The 26,812-nt window shown below is 46.8% G+C and overlaps 1 protein-coding gene across 3 annotated transcripts in view; it reads right to left on the bottom strand.

Annotated features, from left to right (window-relative positions):
* Positions 1-20,407, bottom strand: part of LOC127393085 (lethal(3)malignant brain tumor-like protein 3) — a 55,199-nt gene extending 34,792 nt beyond the window's left edge. The window contains exons 1-2 of one of the 3 annotated variants that reach the window (XM_051637817.1): positions 20,344-20,407; positions 2,173-2,281 (exon numbers count right to left, since the gene is read on the bottom strand). In XM_051637817.1, the coding sequence (XP_051493777.1) occupies positions 2,173-2,218 (46 nt within the window). In that variant the 5' untranslated portion in view covers positions 2,219-2,281; positions 20,344-20,407. Of the gene's footprint in view, positions 1-87; positions 179-2,172; positions 2,282-4,925; positions 5,034-20,343 lie in introns of those variants that run through there. The other 2 variants (XM_051637816.1, XM_051637818.1) reach the window with 2 other exon arrangements.
* Positions 20,408-26,812: the final 6,405 nt, after the last annotated feature.

The following is a 26,812-nucleotide window of genomic DNA, read 5'->3' as shown; positions in this document are numbered from 1 at the left end:
TTCTGTTTACTATTATTCACTTTATAATAAATAGTAAAAAAAATAATCTATAAACATTAAAGAAAAGAGACTATGAGCTTAGCTCACCTTGTTTTATTGGTTTAGTGTTTCTGCGGCTTTTCATATTATTTGATTTATTCTTCTCCTAGACACAGATACGTTAAAAAAAAGTTTAGCAATATTGTTTTTTTTCCTCCCTCTTTGATCATCTCACAATGCAGGTACAATAAGGATGTAACATGTAACTACCAGGACTATTAGCTAGCATTAGTTTCTTTTGAAGAACCCTGCAAGAACATTAGTAGGGTATGTTACATAGAGAACCTGGATGCTGCAGTATCCCCAAAGTGCTTTATAAATTATTTGATATGAGCTACTAAAGTTCATTTAAATGTGGCTACTGAAGAGCAGCACAGCTCAAACATCTCCATTGCAAGATCTGCTTTCTGCAATGCAGGATTTACTGCTCACATAAACAACCCTGCTGTCATGCTCCCCTTTCCTTTTCCTTTCAGAGGTTCTTATGCCCATCCATGCCAGGGAATGGCAAGAGAGACAGAAAAATCATTTGTGAAGCCCTAAAGAAAGCAGAGGCTTCAAGTCCCTGCTGTCAGAGACGAGCACCCTAGAAAATGCTGTCTCCCTGTGTCACACCCCGAGCCAGACTGCCAGTCACATTTCTTCTGTGTGGTGTTCAAACTCATGTTTAATTCACCCGGGGTTGTCATTTCTCAAAGCAAACCAAAAAGGGCAAAATCTGAAATGCAAAGCTCCCTGCCAAACATGCCCCAGAAGAGACACGAGGGGCAGTTTCAAATGAGGAGGAGGGGAAGAGCGAAGAGACAGAGTGCAAGTACTTCTGAAAACAGCCATACTCCTTACAGACATCACAGAGGAGAGCTGAGCAACAAGAGGAGTTCAGTTGTTGGTGGCATCAGAAGTTCCAGCTGGCATTACAAACACACCTACCCCAGCACCTCTGCACTACAAAACCATGTGTGATACATGAAATGAAACGGTTCAGGCCTGAGATGGTGCACACAGGGCAGCAGAGCACAGACCTGCACAGAGAAGGGTCCCTGAAGGCAGTGAGATGGTTAATGGAAGTCAAGAAAAGATCAGGTCAGGCCTGAGGTTCTTCATCCACAATGAGTACAGGTTTCTAGTACTGCAGTGAGTGTACATGCAAGTACATAATAAAAAGCCATCAGACTCTGAGGTTTGACACTAACCCTCAGTATCACATAACAGTACTTGACTGTAGTTGGATAAACTAATTTTGGAGGCATGTGTTTTTATTACTGTGAAACACACTTGGTGCACAGGGCTGTAACTACACCTCTGAAGTTCCAGTCTGAAATCTTGACATGGACTTCCCATGATATCTTCACCCATCTGACTCCTCAGATCTCTCATTACTGATGTCAACTAGGATGAGATGAGCCCCAGACCATCCTCACCTCCCTCAGCTCAGTTTGCATGGCAGTGAGATCCGAGACACAGAAGGGTCCCTGCTCTCCACAGCTCTCTTTAAAGAAAATACATGCAGCCTCATTTACCTCATCCTCATCTGCATTTTCCTCATCATCCTCAGATTCCAGAAGCAGTCTCCTCTTCTTTCGGACACGTTTGGCAGGTCTGCCAGCCTCATTCATCTGACAGCCACTGCTGGTATTAAGATTTCTACTATTTCCCCTGTTTCTGCAATCATCTGGAATGTCTCTGGTATCGTTAAACATCCAAAATTGAAAACAAAGTCAAATTAAAAGTGCAACAATTTTCCTGCAGTATTCCCAGTGTCTCTGTACCTCTTAAGAAGAATGAGGATGCCTGGGCTGAGAACCTAAAGAAGTGAATCATGTTGGCAGGATGTGCCTTTTTACAACTCTCCAGAAATTTCAGGTATCATCCTTATTGGTAGTAGGATGGAGAACTGAGGTACCAAGCACACAACCAGCATTGCCACAGGCTGGGAAATGAGGACAGACCTCTGGAGAGGAGATTTCCTCTGCTGGGCATAGGAACCTCAGGGGTAACACCTGGCTCTGCTTCAGCCATGCCAGGGAACACTTGCTCTGAGGATTCCATCCTACCCACAGCAAAGCTTTTCTCTAACACAATGTTCTCTTTAAACATTTTTACCAGAAGAGGAAGAATCTGGAGTTTCTTTACCTGTCCCTGTGCTGCTGGGAGCCCGTCTGAGTAGAAAACTTTCCATCCTCAAAGCAATCCATTTGTTCACAGGGTTGGAAATTGGAGCAGGGCAGGTCTTCTCTGGGCACTGCAGCAGCAAAGAAAAATAAAAGTATTACATTAAAACTATCTAACAGCTTTCATGCAATTAGCTCTGTCAGAGTCCTTTACAAACTTTTGCTAAGTGACTCTCAGTATCCCATAGTGAGGGAAGTAATTACTATTGGCACCTAGGAAGTACCACCTGACTAAAGAAAAAAAACCCCTAACTGGCAATATTTTAATTTTGGAGAAAGCCTGCCCCCTGTAAAAGTGATAAAGGATATAATTTCAAGGCTATAATCAGCACACAGTTACAAATCTTCTTTATTCCTAGTAACCCCCTAACTTGAAAGACAAATGTCCACCTTGTTTGGATGCTTTTAATACAGTTGGTTAAGTTTAAAATTTTCTGCATTTATATACACTTTGTACAAAAGAAAACCCTTCATAGGCAGCCTCTAAAAATAGCACATTATTGATGGGAGAACAGAAACAATTATTTCTTTATCTAGCAAGGGATATACATATAAATCATCTGAATGAAAGCACGAAAATGTAAGGAATAACTCCCATGTATCATTTCTGTTTACTTTCTCCCATGACAGAGTTCTTCCTGGTGCAAATTAATTTAGCTTTAATATTTCAACTAACACAATTGCAGAGGTCTTCACTACCAGGCATCTACACTATCCCAATGCATATTTTGCCCAAGTAACCTGACAAGAAAATTGTGCTCAGAGGCTCCATCATTCCTCCATTTGTGTGTGCTGGTTTGATCAATCCATTTTTGAATGCATCATTAACCACTTGAAAAGAAAAATAAAAGAAAAAACACACCACACGACACAATCCAGAGCACTGACATATGAGTCACTTTGCTTTTTGTTTAAAGCCATTTTCATAGTCTCCTTTCCTAGGGCTTGTACTCATTCTGCTGACTGACGTTTTTCATTTATAGAGTCATAGGGTCATTCAGGGTTGGAAGGGAAAACTGGAGATCGAGTTCAACCACCTGCTAGAGCAAGATCCCCTAGAGCAGATCCCACAGGATCCAAGTGGGTTGGGAATGTCTCCAGGGATGGAGACTCCACAGCCTCCCTGGGCAGCCTGTCCCAAAGCTCTGGTACTCTCACAGAAGAGCCTCTGTGCAACCTTGGCAGCCTGCACACGAAGGCATTGCTGCAGCAAACCCAGGCACAAAGCTGGTGGAGATGTCACAACCAACACTTCAAGGAGCAGCTTCCTTTCAGGGGCTGCAAACACAATCCCTGGCTGCAGGCAGGGCAGGATGGGGCTGGTGATGCTCCCAGCTGATCCCGGGCAACAACAGCAGCAACATCCTTACACAAACTGCCCTACTTGCCCAGGAGCACCCAAGTTTTGCTCCCTATAACCCAATAAGGATGTCAGATGGTCCTGGCTGGAACTGGGCAAAAGGACTGCCTACACTTGGAAGGCACCCATGCCTGCTTGTGTCACAACCTAAAGCCTCTTCTATCAGGGACCAATGATTCCAGGCAGGGAAACAGCAAAATAAGAAAAACTTGCAAGAACTGAGAGCACTTGAAGAGCTCTGCTCAGTTTGAAGTCACACTGATCTAGAGAATACACTTGGGACTAAAAGGGTGGAAAAAATGTCCTAGTGCTGAGGTGTCCATGTAATGGAGTCTGCTCTTCACCTGATGGACTGACATCTCCTCAGACAAGAACAACCCACAACCAGCAGGAGAGTAAGCAAACACCTGTGAGTGAATCTGCAGAGCTCACAATGAATCTGGGATTAAAAAAGCCAGCAGGGAAGACAGGTACAAAACCTTCCTACTCAAAGACAGAAGTAGTTCCATCAAAATCCTGGGGAAAGCCAACTGGCAGACACTTGTCCAAGCTGGCAACAGGAGGAGAGCTCATTCTCAAGGAAGTTCTCTCCACAGGGGTGTATGAATTCAGAGACACAGGGACAGAGCAACACTAAGAGACCCTACCCAGAGAGTTACTGTCCTGCCAGTGACTGTACCAGGACACACTGTGGATGTCAAGAAGTGACACACTGAACAGGCTCCTGTGGTGTCTGTGTGTCCCAAGCTCATTCCCAAGTCTCCTACCACCACCTCAGAAGACGACCTGTTTCAGTACAAGGTGTCAGGCACACCTGCCCAGGGCTCCCTGTGCCCCAGCCACGTGCTGTCAGTGCTTGGTTAGTACAGCACTGGGCCATCCATTCATGCTCCATGTGTGGAGAAGAGAAAGGAATCCCACTGGAAGCTCCTGGTGCCCCAAGAGCAGTCAGCTAAGGCCCAGCTGCCATGACAAGCCTGCCATCAGCATTATGGAGAAACACTGATGTTATCGTTGATCCATGGCCTTGGAAAGAAGGGGCTCCAGTTTCCCAGAATCACCCGAGGATGAAAGGTAAAACTCAGGGACATCTGACTAAACTGACAAACCTAGCCTAGAGGGTTTCTAGAACCTCACCTTCCACAAAGGTGAGCACAATGCCTGCCCCAGGCCCTGTCAGGATGATGCAGTAATTACATTCACAAAACACCCCTAAAATATTCAAAATAAGACACAGGCTCACCCTGCACATGGTGCCAGGAAGCACCACACTACTGAGACACATACTTCAGTTTGACTTGTCTCTAGAAGCTTTTTCAAAAACTGTAAATTCCCTTCCCCAGCAAAAAGCTCACCTTCCAAACCAGTGCTAGAGGCAGCGGAAGCGTTGGTAGCAGCAGGAGCAAAGCTGGCTGGGCTGGCATTTACTGCTGAGGCTGAAAGAGTTTTTATGGCTTCTGCTTCTGCTTCAGTAATGATTTCTAGCAGTCCAAACTCATTTAAACAGAACTGCAGGTAAGAAAAGAAAGCAAGCCAATAACCAGTAGCAAAAGGGCTAGGAAGGGGGAGAGGCAGGAATAGGATCCCCTGAGGAGCAACTAGGTATGGGATAAAAAAGAAATGGCTGCATGTACTTTAAAAAGCACTAAAAATAAGTAACAGGAAAAGAGAGAAATACTCAACTCTTTCTCAAAATGCCACCAGTGGGCACCCCAAAAAAACCATTTTGTTGTCAAGGAAGGAAACAAACGTTAATTGTACCTGCTTGGGATGTGCTCCTCTTATAAAACTCAGACCTCTGATGAACACATCAGAATAAATGCCCTCAGAAAAGCAGTTCTGCCCCAAAGTCTGCTCTGATGGTTCAAATTCATTCAACACAGCACAATCCCATTTATTGCAGTTATCACATAGAGCAACTTCCCTAAAACCTGAGCACAAGCAGGAATCACCCAGCTGTTGACAGAAAGGTCACATTCCAGTGGAGAACTTGTCCCAAACGTTCTCCAGCTGGTGCTGGCTGGACTTGAAAGCCCTCAGAGCACAGCGACAGCTGGGGCTGCATAAACACAGCATCTGGAGCTGCAAGCGGCCAAGGGGTTCTCAGCCCTTCTTCAATGGCACTTGACAATCTGGTGGGAAATGAACTTCCCAGAGGAGCAGAGGAATGTGGGGACAGGCAGAGGTAATACTGCTGAAGAACAGTAGGCACTGAGAAATAACTGGCCTTTCTTGGTCAGCTCCTCCTTGCACAGTGCCACTCATTAGAAAAAGCCACAGTGGGGTGCTGACCCAAAGACAGAGAGTCTCAAGTCCAAACCAACTGTTTCCAAACAACCTGGAAATACACTGAAGAAGCCACAGGCACTGCAGGTAGGTAGGTGACATGTCCCAATATAACCAGGTGCCACAGTATTCCAGGTCCCAGCCCCAGCTCCCCCTGGTTTGACCCTCAAGAAACCCTCCATCAGTAGGTGACCCTCCCACAGAGGTTCTGCTAGCACACCCATCTTCTGCTCCTGCAGAGCCCTGCCTGCCCCCTGCCCACACATGGCCTGTCCTTCCAAGGGCAAGTTCAGCTGCAGAACAAGAAAACCCCTCCAGAAACACAGCAAAGCACTCAGACCATGAGCTAGCTATGGAAAGGGAATGGGATGTGGCAGATTTCAGACACTCTCATCCTTTAAGCTTCAAAAATTTCTTAGGCTATGAAGGAACACTTCATTGGTCCAGATAAAATTATTACACCGTGCCAAACTGTGTCCATGTGCATATTTTATTAGTCTCAATCTGCAAAGGCAACCAAGTACCAAAAAAAAAAAAATTAAAAAATTTTAAAAATCACCTTCTGATGAGCAAATAGCTCTGAAGATTACTCACTCCTTGATCTTTGTTACTGGCTGCAGTACAGAACTACTGAACTCCAGAATAAAAGAGACAAGTCAAAGGTGAGCTGCATTTGTCAGCTCTGCTCCAAAGCTTTTATTCATAGCACTTCATTAGTTGGAGACCTTTTCTCAGCCATCCTCTTTTTGCTCAAACCTACTAAACCTAAACCCAGTTTAAAAGTCCTTGCTTCACCTTTGAAGCAGGGCTCCTCACTGCAATGAGCACTGCTCCTCCCCTACCCCTGCACGCTTCCTGGGCTCAGGACCCTGCCTCCAGCACCCTAGCAAATCTTTATCCCAAATGTTCTTCCCCCTCTTCCCTCTTTTTTATCTGAAGCCTGTATTTCCTAAAGCTTCAAAGACATTGGACTTGCTGCTAAAAAGCTCACTTCTTCCTTTGTAGCCCTGAAAAGAGCATCACTGTTATTTCAGCACCGAGAAACAAGCCATTTCAAAGAAATGATAATTCCAAGTAGACTGAGTTTCTGCAGGAGACCCCCTATTTCAGAGAAGAAACCTGTCACTTTCCTCCAATGCCACCAGGGCAGCAGCACAAGGCTGCAGGTCCCAAGGGTTCCTTGCCATGGTCAATAGGGACAGCTCGGCATCAAGAGCAGACAGTCAGTGGGAGGAGCATCTCCAGAGCTCCATGTGCCATTAAGCAGCACAGGGAGAGCAAAGCAGAGCTCCCAGCTAGAGCTGGGACAGGGGGCCAGTTTCACTGGTAGGAGCAGATGGTCTCTGGGGTTGATGCCCCCGCAGACTAATTAACAGCTCTGATTCAGCCCAAAGCAGTGTAGACAGCCTCCTTTGGTCACTTGACTGGTGCACCTGCAGCCACACCCACTGGTAGAGCTCAGATCAGGCCCCAAAAAACCTAAGTTTGTGCTAGAAAAAAAATGAGCATCTTTATTAACAGTCTCTGATCTGATGCTGAGGACTGGCTGACCCACGGAGGCAACCTCCAGTTTCATCCTGACACTCTTCAAGGTAACATCCCTTATTCCTAAGTTCTAGAAATGCATAACTGTGCTACTATCAGGACTGTACCTTCCTTTACACCAACGGGTTCCACAGAGCATGTTCACTAATGTAAAATCCACACAGACCCTTCAAAACCGATCTGTCCTTCCTGGGAATTTTTTAAAGGGAATTAAGGAAACATTGTGCATGCAAGAACTGGAATATAGCAGGAAGGGGGGGGGAAGATTAAACAGCAAAACAAGAGAAGTGTTTGGCATTTCTGCAGGGAAAAAACCCCCACAAGTGTCTGGCATCTTAAGAATGAAGTGGCTTCCTGTGCAGTGAGCTGTCGTGCTGCAGCTAAACATTTCCACCACACTCACTAACCAGGGCACTCAGTGCTTTCATACTTGGTCATCTAATACAAAGTACCATATTACTTGTTGTCTTTCAGTCTAACAAATATTGTGGTGCTTTCTTGATTCTCTACTATTATGAAGAATCAATAAAAGTGAAGCTGCTTCTGCAGAGGAACTTTACTGCTGGTTAAGAGAAAACCCATGGCAATGTACTGCTGAGCTCGTGTAAGAAGCAGAAGTAGAATGACTTTCAATAACTATAGGGCAGAAGTGCAAAGTAATCAACCAAAGGACCTCCTAGAAAATGAGTGAACCCAACACCATCTGGTTTTATGGGAGTGTAAACCACTGATCTCAAAACACTCCACGCATAGAATCATGGAATGGTTTGGGTTGGAAGAGATGTCAAAGATCACCCAGTCCCAACCCTCTGCCATGGGCAGGGACACGTCCCACCAGCCCAGGTTACTCCAAGCCCCATCCAACCTGCCCTTCAACACTGCCAGGGATGGGGCAGCCACAGCTTCCCTGGGCAACCTGGGCCAGGCTCTCACCAGTCTGACTCAATAATTTCTTCCTAATATCTAAGTTATATCTCCCCTCTTCCAGCTTAAAACCATCACCCCTTGTCCCGTCACCACACATCCTTGTCAAAAGTCACTCCCCATTTCTCCTGCACCCAAGTTCATCCATGTCCTCTCAGAATTTGCTGGCAGGAGCTTTTTTCTTGTAGCCCAAGCGAGGTCTGACAGCCCATGCAGACATTTCTGTACAAAGGGAGGAGGAGGAGGAGGAGGGGAGGAGGAAGGGCATAACTGCCAACACTTGCAGAGGGTGCGGATCCTGATTTTGAATATCTGCCGCAATACCAACAATCTGATTTTTCAAAGCTCTCAAGTCCCTTCAGCTCCAATTTATTTCATTTGAAATTGATTTTTTTCCCCCATAGAGATTCAGAACTTGCAGACTTGAGGGCAATTTTATGAATTCGTTTTCAGCCATCAAAAGTGCAATTGAACTGAAATAACAGCTGAAGGTACTCTGGGGAACAGTCAGCAGACACTCACCCTCCTCCCTCCCCTAACATAGTGCACCATGGTTGTGACCATCAGATCCTGGTTCTGATTTACACAGAGCTGTGTAAATTTGTCACTATTGTGAGTACATAAAATACAGACAGCTGTTAAACGCTGCAAAAGAGAACCACTGATGTGAAAACAACCTGAACATTCAACCCCACAAATTGAGAAAATTTGTCAATCAGTGGAAATGTCTTCCTCATGCTGGGCTGAAATTAATGGGATTTCTTGCCCGAGTATGTTGTATGGACATGACTGAGAATTAGGAAGATCAGGCTTGTAACTTCTACAAGCAGAAACCAATTACTTAAAATACCTCCTGCCTTCAGAAATCAATTAAGCAAGAAATTAGAAGGGGAGAGGGGCTGTCACTGGGCTTTCAGAAACACGACTAAAATTTCACCACCTCCTTGGTAATGCCAACCCGGTTCTTTAAACCAAACTATTTTCTCTGTACAACTTCAGAATATATTGGAAACATTCTGCACTGCCCAGTGCATGGTGGTGTGCACTGCTTGTGTGTGGTGTTCCTTGGTTTCTTACTTGGATGTTGCTACCAGGCAAGGTACCAATGCCGTCTTTCCAGTCTAAGGCATTCAATAAATCACGATCTGCAGTCGGGATGCTGATGATTCTCTCCGAGACATTCTGTTCCATCTTTCTGCTTAGTCTTTGGGCTCTTTACTTAATTTTAATAAAGAAAACTAGGGTGTGAAAACAGAACAAAACAGAGGCACAGAATAATCAGGCCTGTTGCTTACACTTCACAACGGGTTTTCAGAGTAATACTAGTTTTAAAAGATGGGGGGGAAAACATCAAATTTGCTTTTCAGAGAATCACAATGTGGTGGGGTTGGAAGGGACCTCTGGAGATCATCGAGTCCAACCCCCTGCCAGAGCAGGATCCCCTAGAGCAGATCCCACAGGAACACATCTAGGTGGGTTGGGAACGTCTCCAGGGATGGAGACTCCACAGCCTCCCTGGGCAGCCTGTCCCAGGGCTCTGGTACCCTCACAGTCAAGAAGTATTTTCTTACATTTACGTTCAACCTCCTGTGTTCCAGTTTGCCTGTAACATTTAAGTAAATGTGAATAGAAAATTAAGAGCATTAAGCATAAGTGAAGTTTGAGAACAAAAAGATAAACCAGTGAGCTTTAACATTGACTTGATTTGTATGACATTTTTGCCAATTACAGTTCAGAGACCCAGTTCCTTGGGTCTCAAATTTGGTCTGGATATGAGGAGCACCAAGATTTCAAATCACAGAAACACAAATCTGCATGTATAGATGTATGCACAGACTCATCCACTATACACAAGAGACAAGTCTGTACAACCTGGGGGGAGCAGCAGCATCTAACAGCTGTTACCAGGCCCCTCTACACAGCCTTAATGTCAGGGCTCTAAGCTAGAAATGCTGTAAAGATCTTAAAATGTTCAAGCATTTCACGTGCCAGCAAATAAACAAATGGGCTCCATTAAAAGACTCAAGTAAAAGCCACTCTGCTGTATGGGCTCCCCACATCCCAGCACTCCACTGTTTTTGTGGCATGCATTAAACAAACACTGACCATGAATTAACTGCACGTTCCTGCCCTTGAAACATAACCTAAATATTTGCAAATCTATGAACGTAACTGCTTGCTTTAAAAGAAAAAAACATTCACAACCTTCCTTTGAGCTGTCAGCTCTACTAAATTTTGCAGTCTGAGGAAAACCACTGATGGTAAGTTGGAAAGAGCACAGCCCAACAGACAGGTCTAACAGCATTCCTGTGGGAATGGGTCAGAACTGCCCACAGTGGGGGTCTGTGCTGGGACATTTGAACGTTGGGAGTCAAACAAGGTCATTCCAAGCTCTAAACTCAAACTAAGAGCAGCAGCATCCAAGGACCATGTGCTTGATTTGCCTTTGGCAGACTGTTTCCTTGAGCATTGGGAAGTGTCTCAAGAACCATGGCTGGGGTAACTTTTAACTGCTGAGCACTTAGATCAGGGCAGGTGAACTCCACTCCTGACCTGAAGCCTTCCACGTGCTAAGCCGGCCTTCAGGCTGAGAGTGACCAGTTTAATTCAGCCAAAGGCCAAAACCCAGGAGGACAACACATGATGTTTGAGCATCCCTGCAGCTCGAATTCAAGCTCTTTAGGATCATCTTAACTGGGTCAAAAGCAGGACAGATATTTGTAAACTGTAGTACTGACTACCTTTGGGTATCACAACCTAATCCCTGAAGAAGGAGTCCCTCCTCTTTTCCTCTCAAAATAAAAAATTCCAGCTACTCACAAGCCTGCATAAATTGTGAAGATTAGTGGCATATAAACTAGTCTGAATGAGTCAGGAGGGTGAGAACAGGAGCCAAGTGGAGCAGCAGCTGAGCTGCAGAAGCCTCCAGTTCCCACCGGTTTTAACTGTGGAAGGCCACTGGTGTCCATGGTTACATACACAGAACAGAACCACCAGTGGGTTCCACAGAACCACCAGCAGGTTCTATGGAGCTTCCATGAATCCACTAAGGAAGCCTAATGTGTGGTGGTGTTGAACAAGGTAGTCACTGGCTCACCACACATTAATACTTGAATCACCCTGTACATAAATGCTTGTTTCCAGCCAACATCTGGATGCCAGTTTCAGCAAGGACAAACCATCACTTTTTAGATGTTGTTCTTGCGTTCAGGCTTTAAACATAAAGAAGCTCCAACACCAAGACCATTTATACAGCTCCCCCTGGGCCAAGAGGTTTGGAAGATACCTGGACAGAAGTAATGAAGTTGTAGAACTTACTTAAAACTGGGCCAGGAAAACTGCCTAAAATCACAATGTAGAAAATAATTTAGTACTAACCAGAGACAATCCAATACAATAATGGGTCTTTTCCCTCTCTGTATTCTAGAAATCTACTAAAAACCTTCAGAAAAATATAATAACAAAATTACTTCTCTTATAATGCTCCCTATCACTAAAATCTACAATAAAAAATGAAGATAGTCCACTAAAAGGAGGCAAACTGTGCCATGAAAAAGACCGCAGGAACTAACTTAAAACATTCTGAAGAGCCACAGCCAGGCACCAATGTTCTCCCTTTGTCCCTATCTGTGATTGCTTTTCATCTGTAAGACTCAGAAACATTAATGCAAAAAGAAGATCTAGCAAAAGATGAGTCATTTGGTCCCAAGTCGCAGATTCAGGCTTAGGAAATGATAAATGACTACCAGGCTGGCAGATATTCTGGTTCATAATTAATATGCTACCACCCAGACCTCTGTGCTTTTTCTTTACACAGGGAATCCACAGGCTTGAGGAAGTCAGAAAGACTTAGGGTTTGATCTCATTTCAGCCACTGAACCACAGTGCAGCCCTGGGAAACTGCTTCATCATTACTGTGGAAAACCAGCTTTTAACATCCATCTTAGCTGGCAGCAACAACAAAAAAGAAATAAAGAAGAAAAGAGGTTTAAGTTCATGCAGACAAATACAACTGTGCAGGCTAAATGAGTGGATGGGGGTTCACTGTATTTCTCTATAGACCAACAGGCCTAATGCGAAGGGAAACATTTCAACAGAAACCCCATTTCAACAGAAACTCCTTTTCAGGCACTGCCAGGTTGGTTTCCAATGAAATGAGAATTTCAGTGTCTTCATATGAGGGTAAAAGTGAGAAAGACAATGGTGCAATAAACCCAAAGACTATAAATCAAGTAACAACACTGAAGTTCACAGCCCTTCTGGCTAAGCCTCCATGTACCAGAAGGCAAAATTACATTGGAGAAGCAGCTGGCACCAAGAAAACCATCTGATACTGTGCTGTGTTGGGAATAACTGACTTACAAATCACCTTTCTTCCCCAAAAAAGAACAGGAAACCTAGCAAAGCTGGGGATTCCAGTCACTGGCATACACATGCACCCAAAGCGAGCTGGCAGTCAGAGCTCTGTGCATTCCCAGTTTCTGGCAGGGCTTGGCAGCAGTGTCTAACACCCAGTGCATGGATCTGCCAGTCGCTCTCCTGACGTTAGCAGAGAACCAAACTGCAATTTAAACAGAAACCAAAAATATACATTAAAAAAAATGAATCAATCAGGACTTCTCGCAGGGCACAACCAGTCTGGTCTCAGGAACTGCTCTGAACACTTTGCAGTTCAGGCACAAAAATCATTTGCCTGTCCTTTGCTGTGATGATGACTGATGATACTTTACTTACCCATCAAAAGCTACTACTCACCTCGAGCAACTAACATTTTGCAAGGCTGAACTAAACCTTTACACAAAAACCAGCCTCACCTCCAGGAACCTCATCAGTCAGGGAGTGAAATGAACTTCCAGAGCCTGCAGTGGAACCATACCAAGGCCTCAGAGGGTGCTAGTAGCCACCAGCAAGTGTCTGACAGTGTAAAAAAGACTTGAGTGCTTTCACTGTGTCAGAAAAGGGGGGGGAGGGGAAAAAGATAAAATTCAGAATTGAGGAATCCCAAGATCCACCCATTGTATTTCCCGCTAATTTTGGTTTTTCATGAAACAAGAGAAAAAATGTAACTACAAAACAAGGAAAATATTGTTTTAAAAGATTAGAGGAGGAAAATGGTCTAGGAAAGGAAAGGGATGGATGTCTTGGCCTTGCAGCATGGGCCAGAACAGAAGAGAAGCAAGTACTTTCTGCCTTAGCTCTGCTGCAGGACTGCCAAGACATACTACTCTGGTTTTCAGGAGTTTCCCCATGTTCACTTCTCCAACGCAGCCCTTCCAAGGTCACCCTAAGAACACAGTAACTGATTAGGCTCAGGTGGCACTGTGCTGGGAGACAAATAAACAAACAGACCAGGACAATCCAACTTAATCCAATTTATAAGATGAGAAAGCAATATCGTGAGTTTACTTAAACCCAGGAGCTCATCCTAGTGTTAAACCCAAACCAGCATCACAGTTTGTCAGCTGCTGCCTCCTGGTTTCCTGACACAGGTGTGGCAAAAATACACGCACATAATTTCAGTTGTTGAAAGACAAGCACCAGCACAGGCTGTGGCTGTTGCTACATCAAGCACCAGTTTTACACACAAGCCCACTCCCTGCCCCCAGAGGTGCCAGCCAACTGTCCCCACAGAGCACTCTCTTTAGATATATGTGACCTCCTGAAGCTGGCAAGGAAGCAGCTTTTCTCCTGTCCTCTCTGTTCCAGGAGCTGAATGAGGCACACAGTCCTATGCTGGGGAGCATCTCACCTCATTCCTAATAAAAGTGGAGGGACACAAAAGATGGTACAAAACCTACTTCCATGTCATAGAATCATGGAATTGTTTGGGCTGGAAGGGATGTCAAAGATCATCCAGTCCCAACCCCCTGCATGGGCAGGGACACCTCCCACCAGCTCAGGTTGCTCCAAGCCCCATCCAACCTGCCCTTCAACACTGCCAGGGATGGGGCAGCCACAGCTTCCCTGGGCAACCTGGGCCAGGGTCTCACCACCCTCACAGCCAAGAATTTCCTCCTCGTGTCCAACCTAAATTTCCCCTCCAAAGACTTAAAAGCTCTCTGCTCCTTTACTGAAAATGAAGACCAGAAGCACATCTTACCTATATTTTCAGAGCTTTCATTAAAAGCATTTCTGCTAAGCTGCTTTTCCCCAGGTCTTCATCTGTTGCTCATGAAGAACAGCAGCTCTGGGGAAGGTGCCTGACCAAGCCCTGTGCAAACCTGGCACTCGATGGGCCCAGCAAGGAGTCCCAGGGACAACTCCTCAAGGCCTCAGCCTGTGACACTGCTGATCCCAGTCTCTGGGAACCACTTGTAACCACTGTAGCATTTGCCCACACTAATGAACTTCACCCAGTGCCACACAGAAATAATAAAATCCCTCACATTCAGAAGAAGCTCTGCAGGAGCAACCCAGGGCACCCCTTGGCAAGACCCTGGAACTTCTAACATTTCTAAATCTGATCCGATTTCTACCACAACAGATGCAAAGATATAAATACTTTCCATCAGTCATCATCATCAGAACTATTTGCACTTAATGACCTGTAAGGAAGCTGTAAGATTCGTGATTCAAGATAAAGTCAATTTGGTGACAACATGAAAAATGCAGTACTGGGGAAAATAAAAAGTGATTCCTATAATAAAGAACTTAAAGTTCAGTCACACCACTGACATGTTTAACTAAGGCACAAAGAATTAATCTGGCAATAAAACATGCTCTTAAAGTGCAAGCAGTTAGTAAAAACAATCAAGAGGAACATGCCACTACTCGGAGTGTTTTGTTGTCCTCCCACATCTCTGACATCTCCAGCATGCTGGGTGCAGGCTGCCAGGCAGATGTTCTAAAGGGATGTCAAACCTCTGCACTAGTTATTCTATTTGCTTCTGTACTTTTCTGAATACTCCTGCTCTTCTGGGGATTAATTAAGGTTGATTACCTGATCTCCAGATGACTGGTGTTGAGGGGACTAGTCTTCAACTCCAGAATTACCAGTACCTACTCCACGAGTTTTCCATGTGTCAGACTGACACCAACAGCAATTGTTCCATGTTGAATAACACACGTCAAGTATTTCCAAAGAAAAAAAAAACCAACACAGAAGTGCACAGAATTGAGGAAGCAAACTTAAAATACACAAGTAAGTGTGGGCTTCTCTTTGAGATCCATTTGATGCTGAAGTCAAGAGGCAGAACCAGCCCATATTCTGCCCATATTCTGTGTACTTAGTTGTGTAACAAAAACTGCAAACCAGATTTTTCTTCTGGTATTTGTTTTCTAAACAGTGTGCAGTCAAATTGTTAATTGCAGATTTAGCATTACTAGAGAATGAAGGAATTAAAGTAAAATCTGGCACAGATGGCCACATAAAAACATCCAAACTTCTTTCAATTAAGCATCACATGCCTTCTTTGTGTTAAACACCATGAGAAATTGCAAAAATAGTGCTGACCCTTCTGCAGAAAGGGTAAGGTCAGAAATGAATCATCTCAGAGAGACTCATTTGTGTCTGAAAAGTGAAGTGTTTAGGCAAGGAACTAATCAAACAAAATCCTAGAAAAGTATTTTTGCAGAGAATATGAAAAAAGCACAGCTTGCAGACACACATAAGCCATTTTCCACCCCTCCTTTCCCAGCTGAAGTTTCAGCAAGTACAGATGGATTGGTATCACAGTCAGGAAAAGTGAGTGGGGGAAGAAAATGTGCAAATTTCATGGGTAATATTGCTGTTATTGATCCAACAGTGCACCAAGTATTTACTATGTCCCATTTGATTTCCTAAAGAACTTTGTGCACACCTTGGAGCTTCATTGCAAGTGCCCAGAACCCCACCTTTTCTTCACTTTGAAAAATTATAACCCAAATTTCCAGCTAACTCTAGGTATAAATATATATATACACACACACATAGATATAGAAGAGGTAAAAAACCTCACCCACAATCCATACAGAAGTACCAATATTTTCCAAATGTGACTGATCAACTTCTTGTGATTTATAAAAGGAGAATAAAAAAATGATACCCTGGGCTCTGCTATCCCTGGATCAGCAGTAGGACAAGTAGGGGTTACAAACCAGAGCTGAGATTCTATTTTTCTCCCACAGCCCAGCACCACCCCTGATCCTGCCCTCTGAACTTGACTTGTGGACCCTCCTTGGACATTTCAGGAGCAATTCCTTCTCAATATTCCTTCCGTAGCCAAGGGTGACCTGCTGAAGGACAGAAATCTGCACCTGGTTTCCTTACAAGTGAATGACAACAAAAAGGACTGCTGGGCAGGCAAGCACTCATGAAGAAATATTTAAAACTACACCTTTGAGGGAACTGACATTTTTCCTATGTATTTACTTTATTTAAAAAAACCCAAAGAAACAAACTTAGGTGATCCAGTCATACGCAGTCTCATTTGAAAAGCTGCACTATGGCAAACTGAGATATATTCTGCCCCCAAAGTGGACACAGCTCCAACACCTAAAAGGAAACCAGAGCCCAGGTTTCCATGCATGGGAGCAGACAGGATGGAGCTCAGGCTCCCAGGCCCTGCACCATCCTGCCATCCCTCTCCAGCCATACTGACATCCTCCAAACACCCCACAGAGAAGAAAGCAGCTCCTTAGAGCCACAACAAGGACACCTGAGTTTAGCATTAACAAGGGAAATGAAGGCTGGAATGTTCTCACCATTCATGTTCCAGCTTACAGGAACACCTTCAAGTAGCATCATGGAGACCAAACATGAAGAAGCAGTCAAAAAACCAAACAACAATCCAACAAACTACATGCAAAGAGAAGAAAGAGTCACACAAAGACACAGAGCAGCAGGAATACAAGAAAAGCTGCCATGGACTATTTGAAAACCCATTCTGATGTGGGTTGGAAGACACAGCACACCCCTGTAAGCCTTCCAAAACTCCTGTCTCCCCCAGCCTCACAGCAAAAAGACAGACAAGCCACACGACTTTATCCATGCCTGGGATCATCTGATGTGCCACCAGGAGCCCAGCTCTGCAACTGCTCTGCCACCAGCCAGCAAAACACCAGGAAGCTCCCATCTGCCTCACAGCACTCAAGAATGAACTCTGCTGCTGCTCACGTTCAGGTTTCTTGCTTAAATCATGTCTTTTGTTTGGTTTAAAAGCTACAGCATAAATAGGATTATCAAAGCCCTATGTGGTTCATGAATACAGCTTCTACCTCTGTTTGCTTAGATCCACCCAGACTTTTATCCCATCATTTAGCTGGATCCAATCAGAAAAAAAAAAAAACCAAACAGGAGATGAGCCCAAAGATGCTGAACCTAGAAATAAAACTTTACTTCCTCAAAGCTAAATTATTTTGCCAGTAAGCTGAAGCATCCTCTGGAAAGTAATCTGCCAAATTTAGCAGCACACATACCTCACCTGCAGAGCCCAGTCAGTGCTTCTAATGAGGGAGAGGGGTGCGTGGGATGACTGTTTGCTTCGGCTGCTAATTGATTCCACGTGTCAGAGCTTTCAGCTGCCAGCCTTCATTAACAAGGACACATTTGGTCATTCTTCCCCTCAGCCTCTGATCTCATTTTTGTACCCGCTGTGCTACTTTCTTCCCTCCTCTCTACTCAAGACAACACACTGCTGGAGGGCTTAAGGAAAGGCTGAAAAAGATTAAAAATTATAAACTATGGGAGAGAGGGAAGGGTGTTTGGGGAAGAAGAACTGACATTGCAACTCAGGAACCACTGTGTTATTCCACAGAAAAGGCTACAAAGGTCCTGAGTAACCACAGCTGCTGTTCAGTCTGGTTTTGACCCAGTTTAACAATGCTCTCCTGATATTTAGTGCAATTCTGATAATGGGACTCAGGCCTCCAGAAGGCTTCCCTGCACAGAGGTGAGGCATGGACTGGCACAGAAGAGTTGAACAGACAACACTCCACACCTTCATCCTCATCTCCGTCACCACCCTGGGAGGATCTGATCTCATTAACCCGTCTCCCAGTGCTGGGCTGGCAGCCTGCTGCACTTCCCACCTCCCAAAAAATACCAGAGCTCATATGGAAAAGGAGAAGGGGGTTATAGTGAGGCTTCACCCTCAAACTCATATCCCTCTTGCCAATGGAATGCATCATCACACCTGGAAAAGCTTTGTATGCAAATAGAAGTGAGATCACAGAGAGCCAGACCTTCTCCTGGAGATAAAACAACTCAATTTTAAGCCAAGCTTAATGAAGTCAAATTGCAGATGCTGTTTTAAATAAATTCTAGATGCTACTTTTAATAACCAGTCTAAAGATCCAGGCTCCTACTCCTGCCTTAAAATGCCAGTACATAAAAGAACTGGTAGTAAAAGGAATAAACAGAATGTCTGAAATAAAGAAAACACAGCCTTGGGCCAGGAGAAGTCAGTTGGGCAGGAATCCTCTGCAGAGCACATCTGTTTGTAACCACTCACCCTACTGCAACTTACTTATTATGGCAATAAAAACCACAAAGGCAAGATAAATTAACTCTGGCCAAGAAAAATGGAACTGGCCCTGCACAATCTGCCCAGGAGCTGTACCCAGTTGTAAGCAGCAGCTCAAACCTGGGCTCCATTTCCACCTCTGCCCTCACGGCGAATTACAACTTATTTCACACGCATTCAGCTTTAATAGGATTACTTGCAACGTAAGGTGCAATCAATTTTAGGTCAAAACTAGAGCAGAGAGGCCAAAAAATGTCCTCCGTTTTAATTGCACGTGTAATTACTTTTTAAGACTACAATCCAGCAAATCACCCTGGGGACCCTTACTAACTATTTTTACGTTATCTTACACCACCAAGCAGAAATAACCACTGAGGGAAAGACTGTCCCCACCCTGAAAAATATGTAATAAAAATAGATGGGACAAGGAAGAGAGGGGAAGCAAAACACTAACAAGACTATGCCAGACTGTTAATTCCTCTACAGTAAGAAGTTTGCAGCATCAAGTACTCGTTTTCTCTTCTTTCACTTCTGTTTTATTACCTAACAAGACACGAACCAGGGAAGTCTTACACAATTTTGCACCAAAGATCAGAGCTCTTTATCCCTTAATCCCAACTCCAGACCAACACGCGGACGTTTTGATTTCTTTCTTGAACTTAACCAGGCAATATTTGAACAAATCAGACGAAACATTTCCACATTAAGTACCTAATCAGATTCCTCGTGGCACCAAACGTCAATAAAACTGTCCTAACCCCTTTCTTCTGAAAACCAAACATTATTAAGATTACCCCACACCAATCCTTACTTGGAACACTGATCGATAGTTTGAAACACATTTATTGTTCTATTTATTTGGCCCTGGCCTTCCCTCTGCTCGTAACATCTTGTTACCATTAGTTTTACTCTCTGAACTTGCTGTCAGCCTGATGACATTTATTTCCCGGTGTAACTAATCTCTATTTTCAAACTTAAATCCTTCTGCTTGGGGGGGGGTCTATCTCCAAAATCTATTTAACTACATGTATATATATATATATTTTAAATCACAATCCCAAGAGTTTTCCCCTGGAGCTGCGGTCAGGGCTGGAGAACCAGGATTTTATCAACTCCTGGTGGACCCGTTAGAAACGGCCAAAAGAAAACCCGAGAACGCGTCAATATTGTATCATTTCGCTGCGTCGCCTGCCAACAACTAAAAACTCGTCCTCGGCTGAGCTTTAAGGGGGACTTTCTCCTGTTTTAGTGGTTTAAAAGACGCTTTTCCCCCACCCGGCTGGGCGCGGGAGGGAAGAGCCGGGCGGGTTTTCCTCAGCGGGAAGAGACCCCCGGAGCGGGGCCCGCCCGAGGCGGGGCTGGGAGGGAAGCGGGGCCGCCCCGCAGCCCGGCGGGGCCGCGTCCCCTCACGGAGCCGGGCCGGGCCGGGCCAGCCCCGACCCCGAAACCAGCCCCGGCCCGGCCCGGCCCCGCCGCCCCCCCGCCACAAGATGGCGGCCCGAGCCTTCCCGAGCCCGCCCGAGCCTTCCTGCCCGCCGGTCCCGCCGGTCCCGCCGGTCCCGCCGCCCGCGCTCACCGGCCCCGCCCGCTCCCCGGGGCTGGTTTCTCCGCTCGCTCCGGCAACAACAACTCGCGGCCCCGCGGTCCCGCCGCTGGGCGCGCGCATGCGCGGAGCGGCCGCTGCTCGGCGGGCCCGGCTGAGGCGGCGCTGAGGGCAGGGCGGGACTGGGGGGACTGGGACTGGGACTGGGATGGACTGGGACTGGGATAGACTGGGACTGGGATGGAGTGGGGTGGACTGGGACGGGGATGGACTGGGACTGGGATGGACTGGGACTGGGATAGACTGGGACTGGGATGGAGTGGGATGGACTGGGACTGGGATGGGGATGGACTGGGATGGACTGGGACAGGGATGGAGTGGGACTGAGATGGACTGAGACTGGGATGGACTGGGACTGGGATGGACTGGGACTGGGATGGACTGGGACTGGGATGGAGTGGGGTGGACTGGGACGGGGATGGACTGGGACGGGGATGGACTGGGATGGACTGAGACTGGGATGGACTGGGACTGGGATGGACTGGGATGGACTGGGACGGGGATGAACTGGGATGGACTGGGACGGGGATGAACTGGGATGGACTGGGACTGGGATGGACTGGGACGGGGATGAACTGGGATGGACTGGGACGGGGATGAACTGGGATGGACTGGGACTGGGATGGACAGGGATGGACTGGGACGGGGATGAACTCGGATGGAATGGGACTGGGATGGACTGGGATGGGGCTGGCGCTGGGACAGGCACTGGGATGAACTGGGACGGGGCTGGCGCTGGGACAGGCACTGGGATGAACTGGGATGGAGCTGGCGCTGGGTCAGGCAGGCACTGGGATGAACTGGGACGGGGCTCGTGCTGGGACAGGGATGAACTGGGATGGGGCTCGTGCTGGTACAGGCACTGGGATGGGGCTGGCGCTGGGACAGGCAGGCACTGGGATGAACTGGGACGGGGCTGGTGCTGGGATGGGTGCACCAGGATGGGGATGAACTGGAATGGGGTTGATACTGGGATGGCTGGAACTGAGATAGGTGGGCAATGGGATTGAACTGGGCACTGGGATGGGCTGGTACCGGGATGGGGCGGGTGCTGGGACAGGCAGGTACTGGGTTGGGGATGAGTTGGGACTGGAAGGCACTGAGGGATTAACTGGGGCTGGCACTGGGATGGGAAGGCACTGGGATGGGGATTAACTGGGCTGGGGCTGGCACTGGGATGGGAAGGCACTGGGATGGGGATTAACTGGGCTGGGGCTGGCACGGGGATGGGAAGGCACTGGGATGGGGATTCACTTGGCGTGAGGATGAGCTGGGACGGGCAGGCACGGAGATTTCCCCTCTGTGTTTGAATTTTGAAACAAGAAAAGAAGCGGTGGAAGGATTTATTTAATTTTTTGAATGGCTCTTTGGGGTTGGTTTTCCCGGGGCGGGAGGCGAGGAAGGAGCACGCGCGGGCCCCGGGCTGGGACAGCTTCTGTGGGCTGGGATTTCAGGACGATAAATAAATGAGATTTGAAACGGCTCATTTGGAAGACACATCGGGATATTCTTCATCCCTTGAGCGAGGCACAGAAAACACCCGTCTTTAAAATTAGCCAGAGCACAAATACATTTCTCACCTCATCTGTGTCAGCTTGTTCCAGGTAAAAACCTGATTCTGCCGAGGTTTCCAGTCAGTGTTTAAGCTTTTGCTGGGTCCAGATATCCAGGGGTGAGGAGAAGCCAAGAGCTGGGAAATAACTAAACTATCCACATTTATTTTGACTGGTATTTTGCTTTTAATTGCAGTAATTTAAGTTCTGCTGAGAGAACTCCGGGGCTTCTCGCTCTTTGATCTCACTGTTTGAGCAATGGTTTCTGAACCTGCTTTCTCTCTGCCCCAAGAATTCCTGCTTTCCCTCCTCAGAGCTCACCTGCAAGCTGCATTTCTTCCATGAGGTGGGAAGATTAGATGTTTAGGACACTTTTTTTGCGGTGCATCAGGGCAGATATCTCCATCCTAAAGCTGGCTTCTCTCTTGTATTTCATTATTCAAACAGAAACATTGCTTGGAAATATTGCAGATGATGTTTCACTGGTTCTTCCTCTCCAGCCACGCAATATTATTATTGTTACTGTTATTTTCTTCTTCCTAGGATTGTTATTATCACTGTTACTGTGATTGCAGTGGCCTCACAACTGCTGCCAGTTCAGCCCCTGCAGTTCCACGTGCCCATCGTGTGTAGCCCCGTGACTGCAGCAGCTCCAGGCTGGGTGAGGTGCCAGCACTGGTGAGCCAAAGGTTTTGGTGCAAAACCTGCACTTTTGTAAAAAATGAGCAGGGGAAGAGACTCACTCAGGGGTTTTCAGACTCTCACGAGACAGAACCAACCACGAAACCACTCTGCAGAGACCTGGCTGAGGCTCGTCCCCACTGCTGCCTGTTGCTGTGCTGGTGACAAAGGTGACCTGTGCCGTGGTGGGGACCCTTCCTGATGGTTGCAGCTGACAAAAAACTCCCCTTTCAGGAAGTCACTCTTCTCCCCCTGTTGCTGCCACCACATCCTCTGAGCTGTAGCTGCGTCACGTGCGGGTGGTGGCACCGCCGGGTTCCTGCCTTTCTTGGGAACCTCATCTGAGCAGCCAGAGATGTGGTGACCTCCAGGCAGCTAAACACAGGGCTTGGTGGGCTGAGAAAGCAGCTCACCCTGGGGATGGGGCAGTGGTGCTGCTGGGGTCACTCCACACTGCTTAGATCTGGGCACATCTGGGGGTAAAACAAAGCAGAGGAGGGTGCAGAGTCTAATTGTTGCAAGTGCTTCAGCACAGGCTTCATGTCAGGCACAAAGAAGTCCCAAGTGGTCACTGAGGTTACTCATGCTCAGGACAAATGCAGCTGGATCACAGCCTCTGAGCAAGGTTTGTTGAGGCAGCAGGAGCCTGGAGCCCAGTTCAGCAACCCTGGGCTTTGCAGAAGACCCTGTCTCCAATAGGTGCCTGAATTCTTACTGAAATCCAGAAATGTAAATTCTTGCTGAAATTCTAGTGCTTCTAAATGGCCCCTCACTTCAAGAAAGATCTTGAGGTGCTGGGACGGGTCCAAAGGAGAGCAATGAGGCTGGTGAAGGGACTGATGAGGAGAGGCTGAGGGAACTGGGGTTGCTCAGCCTGGACAAGAGGAAACCCAGGGGGGACCTTCTCACTCTCTACAGAAGTGAGGTTGTGCTCAGGTGGGGTCTGGGCTCTTTTTCCAGGCAACAAGTGACAGGACCAGAGGGCCTGGCCTGGAGCTGCTCCAGGGGAGGTTTAGGTTGGATATCAGGAAGCACTTCCTCATGGAGAGGGTGGTCAGACATTGGGATGGGCTGCCCAGGGAAGTGGTGGAGGCACCATCCCTGGGGGTGCTCTAGGAAAGGCTGGAGGTGGCACTTAGTGCCATGGTCTGGAGGTGTGGTGGTGTCAGGTCATGGGCTGGACTTGATGATCTCAGAGGGCTTTTCCAGCCTCAATAATTCTGTGATTCTGTGCTCTGGGTGCATCTTTAAATAGCTCCACGATTTTGTACAGAGATTCCTCCACGGAGATGAGCCAAAGGCTCCTGCTACAGCAGCAGAGACTTGGTGCTGATCTCAGGCTGCTTGACTCAAATGTCTTGGTTTTGTTCATTTGCTGGTTTTGGTTTTGTTGGGTTTTTTTGTTTGTGTTTTTTTTTTTTTAAATCAGAACTTGTTTCTACCCCTTGATAACCTGCCTGCAAAAATGAATCCCCTGCTTTGAAAACTGAAAAAGGCAGGAACAGAAGCAGGAAACTCCCAACCAATGATACCAGAGCCCCACACCAAGGCCCTGTTGACCCACAGAAACCTCCCTGCAGGGCTGGGGAGGGCTCTGCACATCCAGCATCCCCCAAGGTGCTCCCACACAAAACCTCCAGGGATTTTTCTCTTCCCTGCTGTAGGGAACGTCCCTTCCTGCACACAAGGAACATTTTCACCTCAGCCCGAACTTTTCCACATCCCTCCATCTCCAAAGGCCTGTCTGCAGGTATTTAGGGGAGAAATGTTTCTCCCAAAGGGCTCACTAAAGCCACATTCATTAGGAGCAGCCTTGGCAGGCAAACAGCAAAAACCAGAGTCACTTTTTAAAGACTTAGCCCAGCCTTTATCATTTGCAGATTTTCATAAAGGTATTTTTCAGCTAATTATCCCCTATTAGCAAACACCTTGCCCGGACTGGCATGTTTCTGTACTACAATTAAGCAGCAAAAGGGATTAGAAATGTTATTATGCGAGCCTAAGGTGTTAGAGCACTAAATTATATACCTGAAAAAGGCTTTTCCTTCACTGAAGATATTCAATATCACTTCTGCAGAGCTTTCTCCTGCTGCTGTAGTAATAGGACATTTGATAAAGCCTGAGCCACTCACCCGCTCTACGGAGATATTTTGTGTTGAAAGCAACTCTTATCCTCTATCACCCTTTCATCTTTTTAATATGGCAGCACAAGTTTCAAATGATCAAATTATACAGGATTAATGGCAGCTCTGAAATTAAACATCTAGCTGCCAGAAAATGCTGTCACAAGTCTTGTTTAGCAGGTGGAAATTTGCTAAAGAAAAGGTTTTGATAAAGCCATAACTAACCTTTGCTGTGTGCCAGACCAAGTGAGGACACACACAAATATGTTTTGCTTTCTGATTTTTGGAGCCTTGCTGACGGACAGAGCAGGGTGCTGGGGGTGACACTTCTGCATCCAGAGCCACTTGTGAGCAGCAGAGCTTGTGGAAGGTTCAGTTTGAGCATTTTGCTAATGGCCCAAGCCTAAAATGTGGGTATTATTCAGGAACATCTGCAGAAGTCCTGCTGGAAGTTGCCTTCCTTCCCTCCCACCCCCCTGGGGATGCTGGACACACACCAGGGCTGGGGACTCTGGTGTTTCCAAACCCAGAGCATCTCACAAGCCCCTCCTGCCTTTTGTGGTGGTGTTGTATAAAGGCTCCCACTGAGCAGAGGTGATTTATGAGGAGGAAAAATTCTTATGTCTGTAACATAGAACCCTAGAATGGTTTGGGTTGGAAGGGACCTTAAAGATCATCTAGATCCAACCCCCTGCATGGGCAGGGACACCTCCCACCAGCCCATGTTGCTCCAAGCCCCATCCAACCTGCCCTTCAACACTGCCAGGGATGGGGCAGCCACAGCTTCCCTGGGCAACCTGGGCCAGGCTCTCACCACCCTCACACCCAAGAATTTCCTCCTCATGTCCAACCTCCATCTCCCCTCTGCCAGTTTCAATCCATCCCCCTTGTCCTCACCCTCCCTGCCCTTGTCCCAAGCCCCTCCCCAGCTTTCCTGGAGCCCCTTCAGGCCCTGGAAGGTGCTCTCAGGTCTCCCTGGAGCCTTCTCTTCTCCAGGCTGAACACCCCAACTCTCCCAGCCTGGCTCCAGAGCAGAGCTGCTCCAGCCCTCGGATCATCTCTGTGGCCTTCTCTGGACTCTCTCCAGCAGCTCCATGTCCTTCCAGTGTTGGGGGCTCCAGAGCTGGACACAGCTCTCCAGGGGGTCTCCCCAGAGCAGAGCAGAGGGGACAATCCCCTCCCTGGCCCTGCTGCCCATACTTTGACCTTCTGGGTCAGACTAATACCTCACTATTTAGAAAGTCCTGGTTCATGACTGAAATCCCAAACTGACAATCAGGGATTAGGAAGTGAAAGCAGCAGCAGAAGCAAACAGCTGGGACAGCTTCGTGTTCTCCTGCTAAGTGTGTCAGACTGGAAAAACACCTGTAAAACCTTCGTGCTTCTTTCCACTTCATTTCCCAAGAAAGGGCAGTGGTGTGAGAGAGGAAATGATTGAACTGATGTTCCAAGGAATAAAGGGAAGAGAAGGAAAGCATGATTTCCCTGCCAGCCACACTCACCTCCAGGAGCAGCTGCACAATGTGTAAAACAACAATTTCCAGTTGAGTGGAGCTGAGTGAAGGAGGCAGGTGAAAGATTCTCTTCCCTGGGTTCTGGAAACTGAAGCTCAGCACGTTTCTCTTAGAGCAGGTTCATCACCTTCCTGTTGCCTCTGGTTCATTCCCTTGCATTCTCTTTCTTGCAGTGTTAAAGCTCCAAACCATGCAGTGTTTCTGGAGAAATGAGTTATTTTAATTGGATTGTATTCAAGTGTCATCAGTACATTTAATATGAAGTGGCTTTGCAAAGCAAGAAAACTCATTCCCTGCCAGAAAACTCTTCTGCAGATTCAAGCTTCCACCAGTCACTACAGAACAGTGAGGGTCACAGAATCCTGGAATGGTTTGGCATGGAAGGACCTTAAAGATCATCTAGGTCCAACCCCTGCACGGGCAGGGACACCTCCCACCAGCCCAGGTTGCTCCAAGCCCCATCCAACCTGCCCTTCAACACTGCCAGGGATGGGGCAGCCACAGCTTCCCTGGGCAACCTGGGCCAGGCTCTCACCACCCTCACACCCAAGAATTCCCTCCTCATGTCCAA

Source organism: Apus apus, chromosome 21 (assembly GCF_020740795.1).
Source record: "Apus apus isolate bApuApu2 chromosome 21, bApuApu2.pri.cur, whole genome shotgun sequence".
Taxonomy (NCBI): Eukaryota; Metazoa; Chordata; class Aves; order Apodiformes; family Apodidae; genus Apus; species Apus apus.
The sequence above is the reverse complement of the archived record's forward strand: the minus strand, read 5'-3'. Positions and strand labels throughout refer to the sequence as shown.